The sequence below is a fragment of the Amblyomma mixtum genome, chromosome 8 (assembly GCF_055824585.1).
Source record: "Amblyomma mixtum isolate Tamu chromosome 8, ASM5582458v1, whole genome shotgun sequence".
Lineage (NCBI taxonomy): Eukaryota > Metazoa > Arthropoda > Arachnida > Ixodida > Ixodidae > Amblyomma > Amblyomma mixtum.
The window spans coordinates 65,695,640-65,717,861 of NC_143019.1; the positions used below are offsets into that span (position 1 = coordinate 65,695,640).

The following is a 22,222-nucleotide window of genomic DNA, read 5'->3' on the forward strand; positions in this document are numbered from 1 at the left end:
CGCGGCATCCAAGACGATGCTCAGCTAGGTTAGGTTGACACCCCAATGCTAGCTGGTCGAACCATCGTCGCTGCTGGCAGGTGTGAAGTTTATAAAGGTAAAACCAGAACTAAGCGGTCGGACTGTTCTTGAAGGCGGAACTGTCCAGCCGTCGTCATGCCTGCCATTGCGTGCGAATCTGAGGTGCACCGAGCGACTCTGCAGCACGGAACTCTGGATTTGAGTATGGCTGTTTTGACGATCTCTTGCCTTGCTCATCATACCTGGACGCTCTCCGTTCGGGAGCCCATTTGAATTAATGGGGCGGGACTCGTAGCATCCGAATTACCGAGCGTCCGGTGCCGCCAACAATAAATAATGGGCGCTGAAAGGGACCAAGCCACCAGTTTGAATTATCTGGATTTCCAGATTAATGGAGCTCGAATTAACCAGCGGCAAATTAACGAGCTTATAGTGTATACCAGAAATGCTACCTGACATTCTATATAACACAACACTTCCTTTCTTGACAAACAAAAATGTATGTTGAGCAATTTTTTAATTAAAGTGAGCTGTTTACTTCATATGCTTTGAAATAGCGTGCAAGTAGGCTCGGCATTATTTACTTCCAAGTGAAATCTGTGCTTTGTTTTTGGTGTAAGCACAGCAGGCACGGGCTCTGGAACATGGGGGGCAGGTGGTGTCGTTGCCCCAGCCATATCGCTCTTTTTTTTTTTTTTAAGCGGAGACAGGGTCACTTCCTGTTTTATTCCTAATCACTGGTGTTTTGAACGGAGTTTCAGACTTCAGCCCCAGCCCTTGCCTCCATTCGTTCGAAACAGACTTACAGCGTTACTGACACAAGCCGCAGTTATCCAGAACGTTACCTATAATACGCTAAAACTGAGGCTTCGGCTAGCTGGTAATCAATTGAATAGTACAGCGCGAATTGAGACAACCTATAATATGTTCAGCATGACAAAGGATGCACACACCTGATGAAGTTTCATCAGCACTGATGCCTGTATGGCACCTGAAAAAAAGAGATAAAGCATAAAAAGTAACGGGGTACATTACAGCAAGCATGTGCAGCAGAAATTCCTGTGTCGTTGTTCTACAACACTGCATTTTCAACTAGTTTATATCGGCAGTTCTCACAGTGGATTCTGAAGTCTTTTCATAAGGTGCCACTTTGTTTGTGGTGTCATGGGGCTTGCTATCTAGCCTCACATTTATTTTTGCAGGCATGGAGAGGTTTACTGCATAGTGTGTTTCTTCGTCTATGAGTCTGTGTTTGGGGCACGTACTCTCACATAGTGTATTTGCTTTGTAACCTTGTTTATTTTTGTTATTATATTTTCTTGTTGTAATCTGTAACTTCACCAATGTTGCTGATCCTAAGGCACAGTACTTACTAACAAATGTAAGTACCCTCTCCTGCTCGGACCGATTCGGTCTGCAGTATTCTGTAAATAAATAAATAAATAATAAATAAAAAATTCAGTGGTCACTTAAGACTGCTTACACGCTGTGAAGGCAAAAGCATTAGTGTGTCATCGTGACCATTCAACCTTGACGCAGGTTGCGTACTGAGAAATGAAATGAAAATGCACCTCCGAACGCTGAATCCACAAACGTCCAAGTGAAACACACGGAAACTCGGTTTGAATACCTGTCGTGAGCTAGCTTCCGACCTAAGAGATGTATGCTATATCAACGAGAAATTGTATGACATCACACGCAATTGTGAACAAACAACAGTTGTGTCACAATTTTAATATGAAAACCAGTTTTTGAGGAAAGGAAATGGCGCAGTAAGTGGACACCTCAACCGCGCCTTAAGGAAAGAGGTAGAGATTCTGAGAAGGCATACTATTGAAGGTGCATATGTCATTGCTTCCACAAGCTAGCCTCCAACTTGACTATCACATGTAAGCTATGTGCACCAAGAAATTGCATGACAGGAACGTTGTGGGACAAAGCATATACGACAGTAGCACGATGGTGCCACAAGACAAGTGCAGAAATCTCATGAGGTGCACGAAATTAGTGACTGTCGTAAGCATGGGATGCAAGAATGCATGCTTTGCAGCTTAAAAAGCAGTAGAAAATGACCTGTGGCGTCTTTGTTCGTTGGGAATGTGTGCTCACCCCATAGAACTGACCTGTGACATCACACTGTGCACCTGTGTCTAAGAAATCAAAACTAAAACTACAGAGGAGAAGTAGTACTACAATACATGATCTACATACAGTATTTAAAATAAAAAGACTTACTGCAAGCACACATGCACATGATCTTCCCCAATGTCAGTGAGGTAGTGAAACTCGTGGGAGTAGTTTCCACCCATTGCCCCTGTGGACGCTTTCACTGGTGAGAGAGAGAGAGGCTGGGTGAATAAACTGCCCTACAGGCAATTTATAGGGTACATGCTACGAAGGACTGATTACGGACATTCTGACATCTGCATCTGTTGTTCATGAGATAAATACACAAAGACTGCAATAAACAGCTGCAGGCACTACTGACACTTGTCATCACACATCAATTGCTCACAACATCACCACACAACATCAACATCAACTGCTAATAAGATGCAGGTTGAAGGCCACAATGGGCTTTTCTGGTATCTGTGTGCAGATTTCATAATCAGGTAATTTTCTGCTGACTAAAAGATCCAACTACACCACACTGCATGGCTATCTTTTCTGAACTTTTGTTCCTTACAATGTTTTAATAAAAAAGTATCACTAATAAAAGTACCGTTGTGGGCAAAAGTCTTCACACTAGCGGAGAAGTGTCTTAGGTGCACAAATATGATATCTATAGAGGGTTCCCTGGATTCATGACCATGCAGAGAACAGACACATATCGCACTACGTACCTCCACTAATACACTGGACGGTAGCGAACCCCTGGCAGATAGCACACCTATGTACCTCAGTTGCTGTTTGCATATCTCTCAGACTTTTCACCCCAACAACACATTTACTCCTTATTCTCTGTGTCTAAGACGGCTCACAGAATTATATGCTCATTAATCACTACACTGCTGTAAAATTAGCCTAGCTACAACTGTCACAACTATCAGCCTGTGCAAATCAAGGTCTTACTGACTAGATCGTAATTCTGATGATAAAAAAGTGCACCTCATGCTTTACCCTGTAATGGCCAGACATTGAAAACGTCACAAGAAAGTTATAAACTTCCACAATTTCATCACTGACAGTCCCCTCAATGCAGACATGTAAAAAACTAGGAGATTAAAAAATGAGATGATGACTGCTGCAAAATTAAACTTTGCTAATTTTGCAGATCTCTGAACGTCTAAGGGTGATTAAAACTGCATGAAAGTATGAAGGTGTACACAGTAATTCAAAGGCGAAATGCAAAATTGCTCCATCACTTGGCAATGTAGCATTAAAGCCACAGCTACAGTTCAAGTTGTTCGGCCGGTACGGCAAGCTCTTGCACGAATTTATCTTTCAGCAGGACTTCTGTATCTCTGGTAGCTGACACTTTGATCGTGCTTTGGTGAATACAGTAGAATCCTGGTGATAAGAACATGGTCGATACGAATATCGCAACGATACGAATTCTAACACTCCCTGGCCGAAGCGCGGAATTCTAGATGTTCCGAACTCTCTACCGCGCCATTACGGGATCTGATATGAACACGCGAGCCACGACTGCACTCTCGAGCACTAACAGTAGCCCATAAATCATCAACACCGCGATCACTAATCATGCAGTACGCGGCCTACACATCACCGATGTCGTGATTGCCACTGTGCTGTATGCATAGTGAGTAGCAAGCTGTGGCCGCATGGCCATGCATAAATCTCGTCAGCCGTAAAGAGATTTACATGAATGTACTTTCTATGCTTCTGCATACAAATTTTGTTGGTTGCATGCAATTTTTTTCGTGACCCAGTGAGATTCATATCACCGTGATTCTACTGTTCGTTGGAAAAGGCTGTTTTTGAAAGTATATAAGCAGTTGGTATAATTAGTGAGCAGAAATAAAGGCTACTCACATTTTTACACTCTGTGTCACAGCTAGCAATACCGCGGGGACTATAGGTTCAATTCAGACCAAACGTCCAAATCAGCTCTAGATTTTAGAACTGCCCCACAAGTATGGTTTTATTACCACACAGCCCAAGGTTATGCCACACACGTACAAACACTTTTAAGCAAGCCTAATGAGGATGCGTATTTGACAAGGGCCATAATTTGAAATTAATATAACTTAACAAGACTTCGAACAAAAGATTGCACGTTCATGAAAACACTACTAAACTTAAACACCAGTTGCAACCAACTGAATTTCAATTGGTTTCATAAGGGTTTCAGAAACTTTCAATTTCCTTTTCTGACACACCTTTGCCTTTTTTGCTACGAATGTTTTTTTTATACACTGCAGTAGATCATTTGTAATCACACCCGTGTAGTACTGTCGCTCATCATGCTTTTATGTATGCACTGCTCAAAGGAACGATTTGAAATGCCTTGTAACATTTATAAAAGGGTTTTACATATCTAACAATGAGAGGGTTTTGCTCTGGCACAAATTTTTGGCAGAAATGATGAACCATTGTTTCCACATCTTTGAGAGAAAAACAGGCTGAAATTTCAGCTCGCAGGTCAATCAAGGAACTGGGGATGTGCTTACCAGACATAAGGCAAATCCCAGCTGACAAATGTTACCATTCTGTTCACTCTAGTCCAGTAGGCAAAACCTTCGCACACCAGCTACATTACAAATTAAGGGGTTAAAGAAAAGTGCCTTTAAGAGCCTACCTTTAACGAATGGAACTTCCAGCTGCCTCAGAATCCTGGTGTATGCGTCGCAGACCACGTTATACGTGCTCGCCGCATCTTCCAGGCTTTTGTCAAATGAATACATGTCTGAAAAACGAGAAAATCCTTTTATCACATGATAAGCTAGAAAAAGAAAAAAATATATATATTTAACATACCGTAATGGCAGTCTGAACTGAAGGAACCACTGTAATAAACGTGCACTGCAGGTTTTGTGACTTTACCTAAGTGAGTGGTACAGAGCTATCATCATCATCAGCCCAACTACACCCACTGCAGGGCAAAGGCCTCTCCCATGTCTCTCCAATTAACCCTGTCCTTTGCCAGTTGCGGCCACTGTATCCCCGCAAACTTCTTAATCTCATCCGCCCACCTAACTTTCTGCCGTCCCCTGCTACGTTTGCCTTCTCTTGGAATCCACTCCGTTAACCTTAAGGACCAGCGGTTATCTTGCCTTCGCGTTACATGCCCTGCCCAAGCCCATTTCTTCCTCGTGATTTCAACTAGGATGTCATTAAAACGTTCCATCACCCACTCCGCCCTCTTTCGATCTCTTAACGTTACACCTATCATTTTCCTTTCCATAGCTCGCTGCGTTGTTCTTAACTTAAGCTGAACCCTCTTTGTTAGCCTCCACGTTTCTGCCCCATAGAGCTATCGAGCGCAACTAACTGTATGTGAGTAGGAAAAAGTAAACATGCTGACTTACTTATAAGTGCTTTGTAGCTTCTGCATGCTGCATTGCATAGCAATAACACTGGCCGACTAAATACTGACTTTAAGAAGTTTGGGGACAAAACAGTGCAACATGATACTCCCAAGTTGTCTCACTGATGACGCTCACAGTGCTGGTGCACAATGATTAATGCTAAAATTTTGATATTTACAAATGCTGAGGATGATGTTATACACCATAAAAACATCTTTAAGTATTTTTCGGCTCCATGGAAACTAGGGACCGATGAAAGGCTGTTTTTCGTTGCTGTTTGCCACCTTTCAAACACGTGAAGATACATGTGCCCAAAAAAGTAGTTATGAGTATTCACAGTTACGATTACTAGTTATGAGCGCCACAGCTGACTTCTTCTCTGATCTCTCAGCTGCAGCACAAGTTCTTCAGCTAACCATTCGACCAACAGTTGTACTGGAAAGAAAAATGTTGAACTGTTGGCCAACGCAGTCACAACAGGATGACAGCTTACCTTTCATGAGAAATTCTCGACACCTAAGTAGACCAAACTTTGGCCGTGCTTCATCCCGAAATTTAGGTGTTATCTGGGCGCCAAACAAGTAAAATTAAATTAATACCAAAGCTTCACTGAGTAACTTTGACTGTGCAGATATCCTTCGATATTGAACAAATTATTACTACCTTAGCTGTAATCGTGAATAATTAATAATTTCAACTTCCGGCAGAGCTTCAAAGTGTACCAGGTGTCCCAGCCTAATGTAACCAAACTTTTAAAAAAGGCGAAGTGTCCTTGTCCAGTGAAACCAACTGAGGGTTGTTCATAGTCGCATGGCCTAGTCTTGAGTATTTTTTTCGCTCTTTAAAGTTAATTAATTAGCCAAGTTTAATTAGCTAACTTTTTAATTATTGACTTCAGGAAGAAAGTGTCAATGAAAAAGTTTTAGATCGCCTCGAAAAACCGCTAGCAGTGCTGTTTCCGTCAAGTTACGATTTACGTAGCTTCATTTATTGGCCTTACAAGAAAGTTATCACGTGACCAGCTGCTCGCTCACTTCTCCGCCCCAATGTGCACCCAAAGTCTCATCGAGGAGAGGACTTCAGAAAAAACAGATTGTATTCTTTAGGGCACGTCTTGGGACGTTGAAGTGGCACAGTTGTCATGTGGAAGCTTTTTCTTATTGTGCGGGTTATGGTTAAAGGCCGGTAAAGAAACTACTTTACGTAAATATTACTTTGCAGCTTGCTGCAAATGTCTCAGTAAGCTGTTTCTCAAAGCGATCTACAACTTTTCCATTGACACTTTGTTCCTCAAGTCAATTATTAAAAAGTTAGTTAATTAAGCTTAACTAATTAGTGAACCTTGAATACCGAAAAAAATACTGCAGACTAGGTCACGCGACTCTGAACAACACTCATTTGGTTTCAGACGGCTAGGGCAACCCGTGTATTTTAAAAGCTTGGTTACATTTAGCTGGGAGACCTGGTATATGTACCCAATGTGCTGCATAAACACCAGTGCTTATAAAGATGTGAGAAGAATACTGAAACTTCTCATTCTGACTGATGAAAACTGCACTGCTTTTAGTGATGTCAGAAGGCTATACTTGATGGCATAAAGTTGAACCGAAGATTGGGGACTTGTCCCCCTACACTGACCGATTAAATAAATGGTTAAACTAAGAAGTGCTCCCTAAAAGCAGTTTGAATTGTTACCTGATAGAGCATAACCGGCAGAGCTGCATGAGGCAACGACTTGAACGATGCCACCAGCTGTGAGACAGCTTCTTCATGAGTCTATGTGAAGAAAGATTCAGAGAACCATCAAACAAGACATCAAATATAGATTTCACAAGAAGCTTAAACAGAGAGCATAACATCTGAGTCCAGAAGTGCCCTTTATTGCTAGCTCCACTGCCTCCTGAAGATGAAGGGTTTACACGTCAAGTGGTCACAAATGAAGTGCCATGCTAGAGTCAGCACCACAGATGAAGGTGAAGCATGCAATACATAAGTTACCTAAGAAGTTCCAAAAACACATGCTGGAATGCTTCACAAGGTATCCGATAGATGTCCAATAGATGTTCAGACATCCGACGGATGGATGTCTGAACATCCTGTTCCAACAGCAGACGTCCGTCAGACCTACAAACGCAATCGAGTATTGGATATCCGCATTGGAGATATAGAGTACATTCATAATACACTACCTTGCAGCTGGTCATATGATTTATGCTCTGAGATAATGATTCTGGTGCTGCTACTGCAGTGCTGTGACACCCAGCATTATGAAAACCTAATAAGAAGAGGACAAGCAGAGATCAGTTATTTTTTGCTAGCCTTTCTTTTATTACTACCTCTGCAGCCAGTACTATTACACCTGACGTAATCAAAGGCTGAAGCCCCTGCCTTCAATTGACAAGCCAGCATATGGGGTATGCAAAACACCACTGTGGAAGACCTCCATTAATTTAACCAAATGAAATGCAACACTGCTCTTATGTTCTCTTTGAAGCCAATGAAATGTGGGCACTACACAACAGGTGTGTAAAAGGGAGTAATTACTCAGTGACATCCACCCGAGCGCAGCCATACGGCTACAAAGGAAAGCTATACAGCTTTCTCAGAAACTTCGTAGTTAAAGAAAAATTCGTCCTGGTCCGGGGTTCGAACCCAGGACCACCGCTACACCGGAGCAGTCGCTCTACCAATTGAGCTAACCGGGACGGCAAGCTTATGGTAGGACGAGAGCGAATTGATCAATAACTCGAAGTGGGAACTGTGTTGGTCAAATGTTTTTAGGGGAATCCCCCAAGGTGGAGTAGATTTGTAAAAGGGACTAATTACTCATTTGCATCCACCCGAATGCAGCCATACGGCTACAAAGGAAAGCTATACAGCTTTCTCAGAAACTTCGTAGATAAAGAAAAAAAAAAAAAAAGCTTTGTAGCCGTATGGCTGCGCTCGGGTGGATGCAAATGAGTAATTACTCCCTTTTACAAATCTACTCCACCTTGGGGGATTCCCCTAAAAACATTTGACCTACACAACAGGTGGAGTCAAATCGGCAATTTCATGTGCACCTGAAAAGCAGTCATTTATTCAAGTATAAGATCAGTCTATGCACTGGTCTGTCCTTCAGCCCTTAGTGGTGTTTCGGAGGCGTGAACAGTCTCCATCATAAATGGTCTCCTTCATGCTGTGCGTGAAGCAGTGTTACATCCACCATTCTTTAACAGCTTCTTTTGTTTTTTCCTTCACTGTTAGAACACATGCCACAGGCGTGTGTGTGTGTGCCCATATATGCATGCATTCATGTGTGTGCGTAAATCAGGAGAGAGAGAAGCCCCAGACACAGAGCAACCCCTTCAGCAGAGGGGTACTTTAACCCAGGGGTTCTCAGCATAGGTACCACAGAATCCTCGAGTTCCTGGGAGTGCATTTTGAGTATCCCGGGCACCTCAACTCATGTACACCTCAACCACACCTTTCGTTTACCTACTTTATTTTGGCCGCCGCGGTGGCTCAGTGGTTATGGTGCTCGGCTGCTGACCCGAAAGACGCGGGTTCGATCCCGGCCACGGCGGTTAAATTTCTTTGGAGGAGAAATTCTGCAGGCCCGTGTACTGTGCGGTGTCAGTGCATGTTAAAGAACCCCAGGTGGTCGAAATTTCCAGAGCCCTTCACTACGGCGTCTCTCATAGCCTGGGTCGCTTTGGGACGTTAAACCCCATAAACCAAACCAAACCAAACCTACTTTATTTTGTGACTAGTCACACTACACACAGTACACTGTACTGATGGGTGACTTCAATGCCAAGATAAGCAAGAGGCAGGCTGGAGACCAGGCTGGGGCGACTATGGCCTAGGGAATAGCAAGGAGGGGGGAGTTATTAGTATAGTTCGCAGAGATAAATAATTTGGATCATGAATACCTTCTTCCAGAAATGAGAGAACAGGAAGTGGACGTGGAAGAGCCCCAATGGTGAGAATAAAAATGAAACGGACTTCATGCTTCGTGCTCACCCTGGCATCGTGCAAGATGTGCAGGTCCTCGGAAAGGAGTGTTGTAGTGATCACAGGATAGTAAGGTTTCAAATTAGCTTAGACTTGAGGAAACGGAAAAAAACTGGTGAAGCAGAAGCCCATCAACGAGTTAGCGCCAAGAGGGAAAGTACAGGAATTCAGGATCTCGCTGCAGAACAGATATTTGGCTTTAACTGAAGATGACGACCTTAATGTTCATAGAGTGAACGACAATCTCACAGCTATTATTACGGAGTGCGCAGCAGAAGTAGGCAGTAGGGAGGTTAGACAGGATACCGGCAAGCTCTTTCAGGTGACGAAACATATAATTAAGAAACGTCAAAGCATGAAAGCATCTAACAACACAGACAGCATAGAGCTGATAGAGCTATCAAAGCTAATCAATAAGCACAAGGTAACCGACATAAGTAGGTTTTATACGGAGAGAATCAAGCATGCTCTAAAGAACGGAGGCAGCCTAAAAGCAGTGAGGGGTAGGTAGAGGCAAAAATCAGATGTATGCGTTAAGAGACGATGAGGTCAATGCCATCAGCAATATGGATAAGATAGTAGTTAAAGTAGCCGAAGAGTTATACAACTGTACATATCTATGTAAAGTTGGTAACGCAGTCAGGGTTTTAATGAGAGAGGCAGTAAGGCACAGTAATAGGACATCCCGCAGGTAATGAAACAGGAAGTAAACAAAGCCTTAGGAGCAATACACAACAGGGAAGTAGCCAGTGAGAATCAGGTAGCAGCAAATCTGTTGAAGGACGATGGGGAGATTGTGCTAGAAAAAGTAAGAACCCTGTATATGCACTGCCTTACAACCTAGAGCGCTATGGAAGCTAGGAACAACACTAACATCATCTTAACCCATAAGAAAGGGGACGTCAAGGACTTGAAGAATTACAAACTGATTATCTTACCGTCCGTTGCCTACACAGTATTTTCTAAGGTAATCACTAATAGAGTCAGGACAACCTTGACCTTCAATCAACCAAATGATCAGGCAGGTTACTCAACAACAGACCATATTCACACTGTCAATCAGGCGATAGAGAAATTAGCAGAGTATAACCAACCCCCATATATGGGCTTCATTGATAACAAGGATGCATTTGACTCAGTCCAAGCCTTGGCAGTCACGCAGGCATATGGAATAGGGATGCAGATAAGCCTCATGTAGAAACAGTGTAAGATATCTATAACAGCTGCACAGTCACCATAGTCCTCCATAAATCTCCATAAAGTTAGATAAAATTCCAATAAATAAGAGTGCAAGGCAGGGTGACACGATCTCTCCAATGCATTTCACCGCCTGTTTACATTCCGGGGCCTGAAATGGGAACAGTTGGGGATAAGAGTTAATGAAGAATGCCTTATTAACCTGCGGCTCGTTGATGACATTATGACATCACCTTGCTAAGTCACTCGGTAGATGAACTGCAAAGAATGATCAATGACCGGCTCTAAGAATGCAGTGGAGTGCATTTGGCAGATTTTCTCTGATCAAGACCACAGTCACTACCTGCGGATTAATGAAATCCTAGTCGAAATCAAGAGAAAAAAATGGGCTTGGGCAAGGCATGTAATGTGAAGGCAAGATAACTGATGGTCTTAAGGGGGGACATGGGTCTTAGATCATTTTTTTTATTTACAGACCAAATGCAATGAAACTGCACAGACTTATTCAGTTTTTTCTGCTGATTTCAAATATGCAATTTGTTTATCTCTAGGCCAATTAGTTCCTGAGATACTAACATATATCATGCCATTGTCTACTGAAACAATAGAAAAGAAATGGGCCACCAGAAATTTAATTTTAATGTGTGGGTAGATACTACAATGTGTGAGGAATGCAACGCTGGAAGCAGTTTTCAGTTTTTTGTCCGTGTGGACAAATGGGCTTAATAGTTAGTTTCATGTGTGTCATGTTTTCTGGCACGGTATGTCTGGTCAACTCACTTGAAAACTAACTATTAAGCCCATTTGTCCGCACGGACAAAAAACTGAAAACTGCTTCCAGCATTGCATTCCTCACACATTGTAGTATCTACCCACACATTAAAATTAAATTTCTGGTGGCCCATTTCTTTTCTATTGTTTGAGCAGACAATGGCATGATATATATTAATATCTCAGGAACTAATTGGCCTAGAACTAAACAAGTTGCATATTTGAAATCAGCAGAAAAAACTGAATAAGTGTGTGCAGTTTCATTGCATTTGGTCTGTAAGTAAAAAAAAATGCTCTAAAACCCATGTCCCCCCTTAAAGGGTAATGGACTGAATACCAAGAGAAGGCAAGCATAGCAGGGGGTGGCAGAAAGTTAGGTGGGTGGATGAGATTAAGAAGTTTGCGGGGATACAGTGGCTGCTGCTGGCAAAGGACAGGGTTAATTGGAGAGACATGGGAGAGGCCTTTGCCCTGCAGTGGGTGCAGTCAGGCTGATGATGACACTGTGGCTGTTTAGATCAGGCTTTTTCACCATACAGCCAGCCATTATTAATTAAATTCAGCCATTTTTCAAACAGCCATGCATTACCGTATTTTCCGGTGTACAAGACGCACCCTTGTATAAGACACACCCGTCATATATGCAGGCTGTCATTGAAAAAGTTGGTATATAAGACGCACCCCAATTTACCCAGTTAGGCTAGTGAGGCTTAATTAAACACGCTTGCGCGGACATCGCGAAATTCACCGTACCTGTTAGAAACTCTTAAGCAACACTAAGTGATCGAAAAAGGCAACACTCACGCCATACCCAGCCAGGTTATAGGAAAAAAGAAAGAAAACGCGAAAGAGCTCTCCCATATGTCCACAACAACATTTTATTTCTGCTTAAAACCTTCAAAGTCTTCATCTTCAGATGCGCTATGAAAAAGTTCGCCCATTTCTGGAGGCAACGTGGCTGAAACATTCTCTTCGCACTACGTACGTACTACGTACACAGAGCAAACGCAGTTGCAAAGGGTGGCTAAAGAAGAATGCTGGCTTGCCTTGATAATGGCGAGAAGCGTGATTGTCGCCATCTTTTGTCATTTCACATTACTTTTGCTAGGGGTCCCCGAAATGGCCACGCGTTTGTGATCCCGAAAGTCGTCATCCCCGCGGTTTCATGATAAAGTTCACCTGAAAAATTAGCACACGGCGGTCCCCGCATCGAAGTATTAACCGTGTTAAAATCGCGTTATTGGCAGCGATATTTTTTCGGTGAAAATAGCTTGGGCATGAACCTGAGTAATTTCTGAACTCGCAAAAAAAACACGAAAAATTCGCGTATAAGACGCACCCTTGTATAGGATGCACCAGCAAGATTTTGAAAAAAAGCAGCGTCTTATACACCAGAAAATACGGTAGCATGATTTTTTTTTGCACACATGCTTGGCAGTTGAGATGGAAGCCAGAACACATGGCGTTCTTCAGCACCTTCTGGAAGCCACTGGGGTTTCCTGAGGGTAAAAAACATCGAGAACCCCTGCTTTAAACATCTATGAGGCCCTAGACTCCAAAGTGTAGGAAGACCTTTTTGTGCCTCTCTCATGTGTGAGCAAACCAATGCTATTGGGAACTGAATGAAAACCAGTGTACAGCCGTGAGCAAAAAATATTAGCACAGATCTCTGGCGATCAGAATTGGGATATTTCACCACGCGGCGCTGCGGTTCGCAGACCTGCCTATCGGGCCATTTCCATATTTGCAGCCGGGGGGGGGGGGGGGGGGGGGGGGGGGGGGGGGGACCGCTGGAGCGTTGAAGTGCCGACCCTACGTGACTGCGCATACGGCATTTATTTTGGCTCGGTTATCATAAACAAAGATGGCTTCTTTTTATTAGCTTTTTTTTTATGTGCGCGATAGTTTGTCAAAAGGAACTCGCGGGAACAATAGATGATAGCGCTGCTTTCAACCAGTAATTCTGCTGCTCCGTGACAGTCCACTCAACACCCCTAATACTGTAGAATGGGAACGGCCAGGTACTCTCGTTACCAGCCTCTTCGCTACCCGCAGCGCCACGCGTTGTCATTCCGGCGCTCCGGTGTTCTGTCATGTGTGCTAATCTTTTTTACTTGCAACTGTACTCAGCAGCAGAAGCAGTGGGTGAGAGCCACTTACAGGTCCAAGACAGTAGTCGTGACTTTTCCTGTCCTTCAGCGTGAACAATTCTTGGCCTAGTTTATCCCATCGGCCTGGAAAGGAAAAAGGAAGCGTCTTTGAGGAGAGCAGCATGGTATGTATGAAGAAATAAAGCTACAACACAAAACTGAAAAAAAAGCAAGCAACACTTAACTTTGGATATGTAGGTGTCAGCAAAAGAGCTATACCAACCTTCCTTCTCATGAGATAAGCAGAAAAGCTTGTCAGTAAGCAAGCTTAAACGAGCTAGTTGCATCACAACAAAACTTGAAACCACAAATATAAGGATGTTAATTTCTACAGGACCTACTGAACCCTCTTTTGTTTTTGACAAGCAATGATAAATGCAGTGCTGTCTTCAGTATTTTAACACTACAGATATTTGCACACTTTTCCAACTATTGCTAACATCCATACAAAATAGGCAGCAATATTGACAGTCCCTTTCTTACCTGGAACCAGTCCAAATTTGCGGCTATGGAAGAGAGGGCAAGTGATGTATGTACATAAATACATTCTTTTTAGTTGTTCCTAGTGCCATTCTTGACTCTCAGTTTCCCTTTTTTGCTGCTTTTCCTCCTAATATATTAGACAGAGCATGCTACATGCCTTGAACTAATCACTTTTTCTTCTCTGTAAATCAGTTTCCTATTTTTTGCAAGTCCTAATGCAATTTCTGATGGCTTGCAAACATCACTAACGAGATTTCCAGCAATGCTCCTTGATTGAAGATTCACACATCAGACAACCAATGCCTGGACGACAATGTAGAGAGCACAGTACTGATAAAACACTTCACCTGTCTTCTTGAACAGAGAACTTGGCACAAGGCAGGGGAAGTACGTTTTCTGGCCTCCAACTCGCTGTAGCTCGGTGTCTATCAGGTTGGTGAGACGCTCTAGTGCTCTCACAGCAAGGGGGAGCAGAACAAATGTCCCAGTACTTGACGCACTTATCAGACCATAGTCCAGCATAAGCTGCAATGTAACACATCCAAGATGTACGACGTTAGTTCCGAATGCACAAGGACCTTACTGGAGGGGACGGGGTGGGGGAGAACATGTAAATTGTGGTTTGGTTTGGTTTATGGGGTTTAAAGTCCCAAAGCGACTCAGGCTATGAGAGACGCCGTAGTGAAGGGCTCCAGAAATTTCGACCACCTGGGGTTCTTTAAAGTGCAGACATCGCACAGTGCACGGGCCTCTAGAATTTCGCCTTCATCGAAATTCAGCCGCCGCGGCCGGGATCGAACCCGCGTCTTTTGGGTCAGCAGCCGAGCACCATAACCACTGAGCCACCGCGGCGGCGCTGTAAATTGTGGGGTTTAATGTCCTGAAGAAACACATGGGCTATCAGGAATGCCACAAAAGGGGTCTCCAGATTAATTTAGACCACCTGGGGTTCTGTGCTGACATCACACAAAGCACACGGATGCCTATTGGACTTCACCTCCATTCAAATGCAGCCGTTGTGGCCAGGATTGAACCCGGGCCCTCCTCCTGGTTAGCTCAGCGCTCTAAATACTAAGCCAAGACGGTGGGTAAGATAACTCATTTTTCATTAGGCAAATGTGCGCTCTGCTGCCATCACACCCTTGCCTTGAAACAAATTTATGGACAAATTTACACCAAAATTTCACTGTTCATACAGTTCGATGTGCTGATTAACAAATGCAAGCATTTTCATCTCATAATAAACAGTTTTAGATGTATTAAGAAAAGCATGTCTTTCTAAACAGTAGACTTTATGGAAAAATAGGCACCTAGGAACAGGAATGTAGAAATAGGCTCCTACAGCCTTCACAAAGTGCAGTAAGGCAACAGCGAATTTTCTAGGTAAATTAGAAGAAATGTTTCAGCTTGTCAAGGGCCACACATGCAGATTCACTTCTTTAGAGTGATAGAATACATGAACTAGATGATATTTTTAACCAAAATTTACTGAAAGACCTCCGGATCAGGGTGTCAAACCAGAATCTTTTCCGAATTCGGTTCATGCCTTTCGGGTTCAGTTTTGTAGCATCATTCCACTTCGGTTCAAATCGGTTCAAATGGTTTCGGCGCCAACCAATTTTTTTTACAGTAGACAGGTTTTCTAATCGACCCATTTGATGCATTGTGTCTTTTCTTTCTGACGTTGATATGACGCAAAAAGTGATGCCAAATGCAAAAAGTTAAATTTCTATTATGTGAGATGTTTTGACGTGACCGAATTTAATTTTCGATCTGCAGTAACAAGCATGCGAATTGACGAGCGCCGTAAATTCAAATAACTAAAAATTCTAGTGGTCTTACTGTGCTCTAGTGCATTTCAAGCCTCAGCAGCATTTTTTCTTTATTTCTCAGTTTGGTTGTCTCCTGCCTTCACGTAAAAGTGGCTTTTTAAAAGACTCGAGTCAAGATAAGGTATTTATCAAGCTAATAACAATGCAAGACATGAATTAGATACTGAAACAGAAAGTTAGCGAAATATATATGCACCAGAAGGATGCGCATTTTTTTCTCAAATCCAAAAAGTCAGCCAGGGCCATTTTTTGTTCACAAAGAATAGATGTTAGTGATGTGGTGGTGGGTAATATGGTCTTTCCCTCAGTTCTCTTTGTGTATGGTTAAGCATGAAAGGTTCATCCAGAAAAGGCACCAAATAAGAGTGCTACAAAGATCCGAGAGCTCTAACTGGAGTAAGATATATATATATAGTAGTAAGAACATAGACAAACGTTTGAAATGCTTGAAACAATTTATTGATGTTTCGACCGTGGAATGGCCTTCGTCAGAATGTCAGAAGGCCGTTCCAAAATAGAAACGTCAATAAATTGTGTCAAGCGTTTCAAACGTTGGTCTACGTTCTTACTACTACATACCGTGCCGAAATTTCTTTTCTCGCTGGATTTTATATATGTATATATAAAGTCGCCACAAATTGAAAAACATAACAGGATTTAATTCATGACGTTTCGGCTGGTGGACCAGCCTTTTCTGAGTGTACCACAGCATTAGAAACACACACCCTTTTAAAGAACAAGGACCTTTAAAGAACAAGGAGGTACAGGTATAGCGTAAAGCACCAATGCAAACAATGGGAGGGTGTGGAGTGTATGATGAAGAAGACAAGAAAGGGAGAAAGAGAATCGGTGACAACTTGAAAAGGTGATCCCCTAACATGGATGCAAGTGTTCTGAAGAAGGAAACAACAGAATGAACTGAATCACTCGGCGGCGGCATGGCAACAAGCATGCTTGGTGATCGTCAAACAGAATGCCTGTCACTCTTACCCATGCTCAATTTAAAGCTGATAGTGAACTTCCAAGATAAAGCATGCAAAGTTACTGCAACATTCTGGCATAGAATCGGCACTGTCTGGATGCGATCAATCGCGATAAATCTGGTTGCGTCTTGCATCACAAACAAAGCGATAAAGCGGCATGCCGGCAGCTTTGAAAACGAACAAACACTACAAAGATTGATGGCAATAGCATTACGGCTCTGAAACAAAGCCCATGTATTTCACTCATAGTCAACCTCACATTCCACCCGCTTTCATCACTGACAACAACAACCCACTGCAAAGGCTCAGTGGTTAAGCCGCTCAGCAACTGAGCCAGTAGACCCTGGGCCGATCACGGCCGCGGTGGCTGCGTTTCTATGGCAGCAAAAAACAAAAGCACCCATGTGCTGTGTGATATCAGCACACCTTAGAGAACCCCAGGTGGTCTAAATTAATCCAGAACTCTTCACTACAGCATTTCTCATAGTCCATGTGTTGCTTCGGAGCAATAAACCTCCCAATTCACATTTTTCTTATTTTATTCACAACAGTAGTGTCAAACTTACGACTAAGCAGAGGTACCCTGAGGTGCACCATCATTTTCACCTCACATGGCATCACTATATTGACACTAATGTAGCATCTGCTAATCGCGAACTCACAATTCTCAAGCACAACTCCGAACAAGTACCCATAAACGTAAGAAAACTTCCCTAAACCACTCTAACTCAGCCTAATAACGAATAAACTGCAGCCAACTTGAGACTTCGACCATGCTAGTCCATACTTCACCACGAACAACGAATATATCCAGAGCCGTGCTGTTCGATTTCTAGTCCCAGTTCGACACCCTCCTAAGGATCAAGAAAATGAGAAGGCTGAAAACATGAATGTTGACAGTGTTTCGGTCCCAAAGACCCAGGTCCTCCAAGAACAGAAAGCATGGCCCCTACCCTTGTGTATAGACCTGCGACTAAACGTGACCACAGAATGATCACTGATCACAACATGCGGCCGTGTTTCGATGGAGGCGAAACGCAAGAGGCGCCCGTGTGCTGTGCGATGTCAGTGCACGTTAAAGATCCCCAGGTGGTCAAAATTATTCCGGAGACCTCCACTACTCTCCACTACGGCACCTCTTTCTCTCTTTCTTCTTTCACTCCCGCCTTCCTCCCTTCCCTTATGGCATGGTTCAGGTGTCCGCCGAGATATGTGAGACAGATACTGCGCCATTTCCTTTCCTCAAAAACCAATTTACCAATTTATTTAGAGCGAAAACACATAAAAAAATGAGCAAGGGACGACTGGGAGCCTGGTTCGCTGCTTCAGTGGCTCCCACTCGGCCCTTGTTCATTTTGTTATGTGTTGATCACAACAGGGATGAGATGAAGGGCTGCTTACAACAAAGGATCGAGAATGGCTTTGAATGTCCCATGTGGTGTTCATAAAGTGGTTTACATTCCCTCTACACCATGCAGTTAGTACCACTGAGTAGTTGTACAAGGGGTAGAGGTCAGATTTGTGTTCTTGAGTTCCCTACCAAAGCTCAAGGGAAGTGAAGTGCGAACTGCTACCACTTATCTAGTCAAAAGGACGCCGTGTGGTGTTCTGGAACCTGTATGAGTCTCTTGTTGATGATGAATCAAATACAGGACTGTCATCTAATCAAATGTGCGAGCTGAAGTAATGAGTGGGTAAGTGTGCGGCATGGCTGCATAGCTCTAGTATATATATATATATATGTTAGGCGCTGATTGTGTACATAAATACTCGAGAAGTACAATGGCATTCTGGTCCCAACTCTCGGCAAATAACAGTCTGATTGTCCCAATTGACACTGCGCCGCTGCGGTGGCTCAGTGGCTATGGTGCTCGGCTGCTGGCCCGAAAGACGCGGGTTCGATCCCGGCCGCGGCGGCTGAATTTCTTTGGAGGAGAAATTCGAGGCCTGTGTACTGTGCGATGTCAGTGCACGTTAAAGAACCCCAGGTGGTCGAAATTTCCGGAGCCCTCCACTACGGCGTCTCTCATAGCCTTAGTCGCTTTGGGACGTTAAACCCCATAAACCAACCAACCAATCGACACTGCGACTGCGCTCGTGAGCATGCTTTGCAAGTGCGTTTCAAACACGATTATTTTCAGCGGAATTGACACTGAGATTTTAAAAAAATATCAACGACAGTCAACATCTTTCTGAATCGGCATAGTGTTCATCAATACTTAAAATCAATGTGACTGCGCCATACAGACACAAGCACAGTACTCCGAACCCAGCAACATATGTATTCGGATTTCACTTTCTTTGCTTTGTAACACGCTGTTCACGAGCTCTATGCAAGCATATGTGTTTAGGGTACATTCTTCCAATGACTGTGCAGGGATGAAAAAATTTACGGAAAACGGTAGCCGAACAAAAGCTTACTTTTTGTGGCTAGCTGGGAGCACAGCCTGGAACCGAAAACATGCATTTGCAATTATTTTAGATCCGACGAAGATGTATCTCGGAGTGCTTTTATATCTACATGCATGAATTTTAAACATGTGTATCGTAAGCTGCTATTTGTTCAATGCACTGTAACCATTTCTTGTAATTTGCTTTTTCCCTTCCTGCTTGGACCAAAAAGGTCTGCAGTATCATGTAAATAAAATAAATAAATAAACTGCTCAGGTCACGCGTACATATGCAGACTGCATCACTCATACACGTGCTGCATGCCAAGAAGCCTGCGAGAACGCCAAGTTCTTCCTTAGACCCAGTCCATGCATGTCCGGTAATCTTGTCGGTCATTAAGAGAGAAAAGTTTTGTTGTGTGCATATATGGCTTAACCACTACTATATTGATGTTTCCTTTCTTATTGTTTTTGCATATGTGCCAAACAATTTTGTTGCTTCGGTCACGGTTCTGCTCGTATACATGAGCGATACTGTGTTGTTTTTACAACCTGTGTGTGCCTTTTCAACAAACCATCCAAACTCTTCGCACTTCGGCTATCTAAATCGTCTTTTGGCGGGCCAGCGGTGCGTATGCATTCATATCACTCGGTATTTAAACCTATCACTCGGTATTTAAACGACATGCTGGCACTGATTCAAGCCTTCGTCTGGAACTTGTACTGTGACTCTCATTGGCCTCGATCGTTCTTTCTCGATACCGTTCTTTCGAATTCACCACATCGACGGAACAGTCAACCCAGCGTCAACGTTAGATGTAAACAAGCAGCATTTCTTAGTAGTCAACATTTTCCCACCTTTTGGCTCTTGCAAAGCGCTAGCTTTGCATCGGATTTCGTGAACGTACTGGGCTGTAGCAACCGGGAACACCGGACGAACGTTTCAGGGCCCGTCGCACTCGCGTGAAAGGCCCGTAAACACCACACAGATCTCCTCGGTAGCATGTTACGACTTCGGGATAAGTTGAAGCACTCGGAACAGTATACTCCAACTCTAGTCTACGAAGCATAAAAGAGCGGGATCACTTGAAAAGCTGTCTGCTAGCTTGCGCATGGAGACATGTGAACACGCGCCATAAGTAACATGCGGCATGGCTTAGCTTGGCTAGCCGCAAGCTGCGGCCAAGTTGAAAGCCAATCCGGTCCGATCCAACGTCGTTTGCGCGCGCGCTTTCGTTTACATCCAGCCTCGTAAAATCGTCCGGTAAAGACGTTTCGCCGTTTTCTTGAGTGTCTGGGTCATTTGTTAACATGCTGAGCGCAGTGGGAACGTCCGTACAGCTCGCTTCCTCGTCAAATGCGGAATGACAGCCTGATGATCGAGAGAGAGAGAGGGGGGGGGGGGGGGGGGGGTCTTGCGAAGTTTGGCCGTTTGGCTCCGAAATCCTTCTCACACTCACATGCCCTAAATTCCCACACCCGCCATCCCCAACCACGGCGGAGTCATACTGGGAGACTCTCCTCGCCAGCTTCGCTGCTGCTGTCCAGCGCCGGATAATTACCGACGCCTTGAAGCGGATAGCCCTCCAAGGACTCTTTGCCCTTTAAGGGCAGCCCCCTAAGGGTTGCCTCGTGCCACGTAAGGGGAAGGCAGGGTTTGCCACCTCTGCATTACTTGGCAATAAATGTTTCAACCACCACCACCGACCCTCGTAGTGAAGCTTTTCGCTTCAAAACTGGAAAGATAGGTCTTGCCCGCCGCGGTGGCTCAGTGGTAGGGCGCTCGTCTACCGAGCCGGAGTACTCTGGTTCGAACCCGACCGCGGCGGCCGCGTTTCGATGGAGGCGAAACGCATGAGGCGCCCGTGTGCTGTGCGATGTCAGTGCACGTTAAAGATCCCCAGGTGGTCGAAATTTTTCCGGATGATGATGAAGAAACTTTATTTCCGCCAGAAGAAGACCCGTGCCCCTCCGGGTCCGCATGCAGGCGTCCGGGGAGGGGCAGCGTCGCAGCTGGAAGACTAGCAACGATATAGTCGCGCAGCTTCTGCTGCCAGGCGGGTAGCGTATCGTTGTATGCTAAGGTCGGCACTTCTGAGTATGGTCTCCCATCCCTCTGCATTATTAATTCTGCCATATCCTGGGGCACTGGGGCATCTTTGTTCGAGTGTATACGGGATGCCCGCAGAACTCGCACACCTCCGCATCCTCCCTCGTGTCACCTCCTGTCCAGCTCCTCCAGAGCGGGGATGCAAAGTTTCTAGCTTTTTCCGGAGACCTCCACTACGGCACCTCTTTCTCTCTTCCGTCTTTCACTCCCACCTTCCTCCCTTCCCTTACGGCGCGGTTCAGGTGTCCGCCGATATATGTGAGACAGATACTGCGCCATTTCCTTTCCTCAAAAACCAATTTACCAATTTATAGATTTTGAATGTTGGTGGTGGTGGTGGTGAAAACTTTTAATTGTTGAAATAGAGTTTGGGAGCCACAGAGTGGCCCCGCTACATGGTCGGCGTCCCTAGTCCGGGACACCGCATGACAATGCCCCGTCTCTCGCCCGTTTCACCAGAGCCCTTTGGGACTCAAGCGAAGAGCAGTTGAGGAGGGCAGTCTCCCATGCCTCTCTGGAAGGGGTAGGGGAAGGGGGGAGGTGGGGATTTTGAGTACATGCCCACACCATGTGGAAGATATCACAGGTCTCCCCACAGTGCGGGCATCGCCCATCCGTGTTTGGATCGTAATGCTTTAAGATTGCAGGACAGAGTACCTGTCTGCAGGCGCCTTAAAGTTCGCTCTTCCTTGGGTCAGGTGGTATCGCCACTTCACGTTCAAATAGGGGCGTCCCAACGTCCCAAAGCAACTCAGACTATGAGGGACGCCGTAGTGAAGGGCTCCGGAAATTTCGAC

General features: G+C 44.3%; 1 protein-coding gene across 3 annotated transcripts in view; it reads right to left on the minus strand.

The window, feature by feature from the left end:
• Window positions 1-22,222, minus strand: part of ProRS-m (prolyl-tRNA synthetase 2-like protein, mitochondrial) — a 72,551-nt gene that overhangs the window by 8,969 nt on the left and 41,360 nt on the right. For 2 of the 3 annotated variants that reach the window (XM_089558353.1, XM_089558354.1), the window contains exons 2-8: window positions 14,458-14,635; window positions 13,638-13,711; window positions 7,209-7,289; window positions 6,007-6,079; window positions 4,784-4,891; window positions 2,257-2,350; window positions 975-1,012 (exon numbers count right to left, since the gene is read on the minus strand). In XM_089558353.1, the coding sequence (XP_089414479.1) occupies window positions 975-1,012; window positions 2,257-2,350; window positions 4,784-4,891; window positions 6,007-6,079; window positions 7,209-7,289; window positions 13,638-13,711; window positions 14,458-14,635 (646 nt within the window). Of the gene's footprint in view, window positions 1-974; window positions 1,013-2,256; window positions 2,351-4,783; window positions 4,892-6,006; window positions 6,080-7,208; window positions 7,290-13,637; window positions 13,712-14,457; window positions 14,636-20,173; window positions 20,479-22,222 lie in introns of those variants that run through there. The other variant, XM_089558352.1, reaches the window with a different exon arrangement.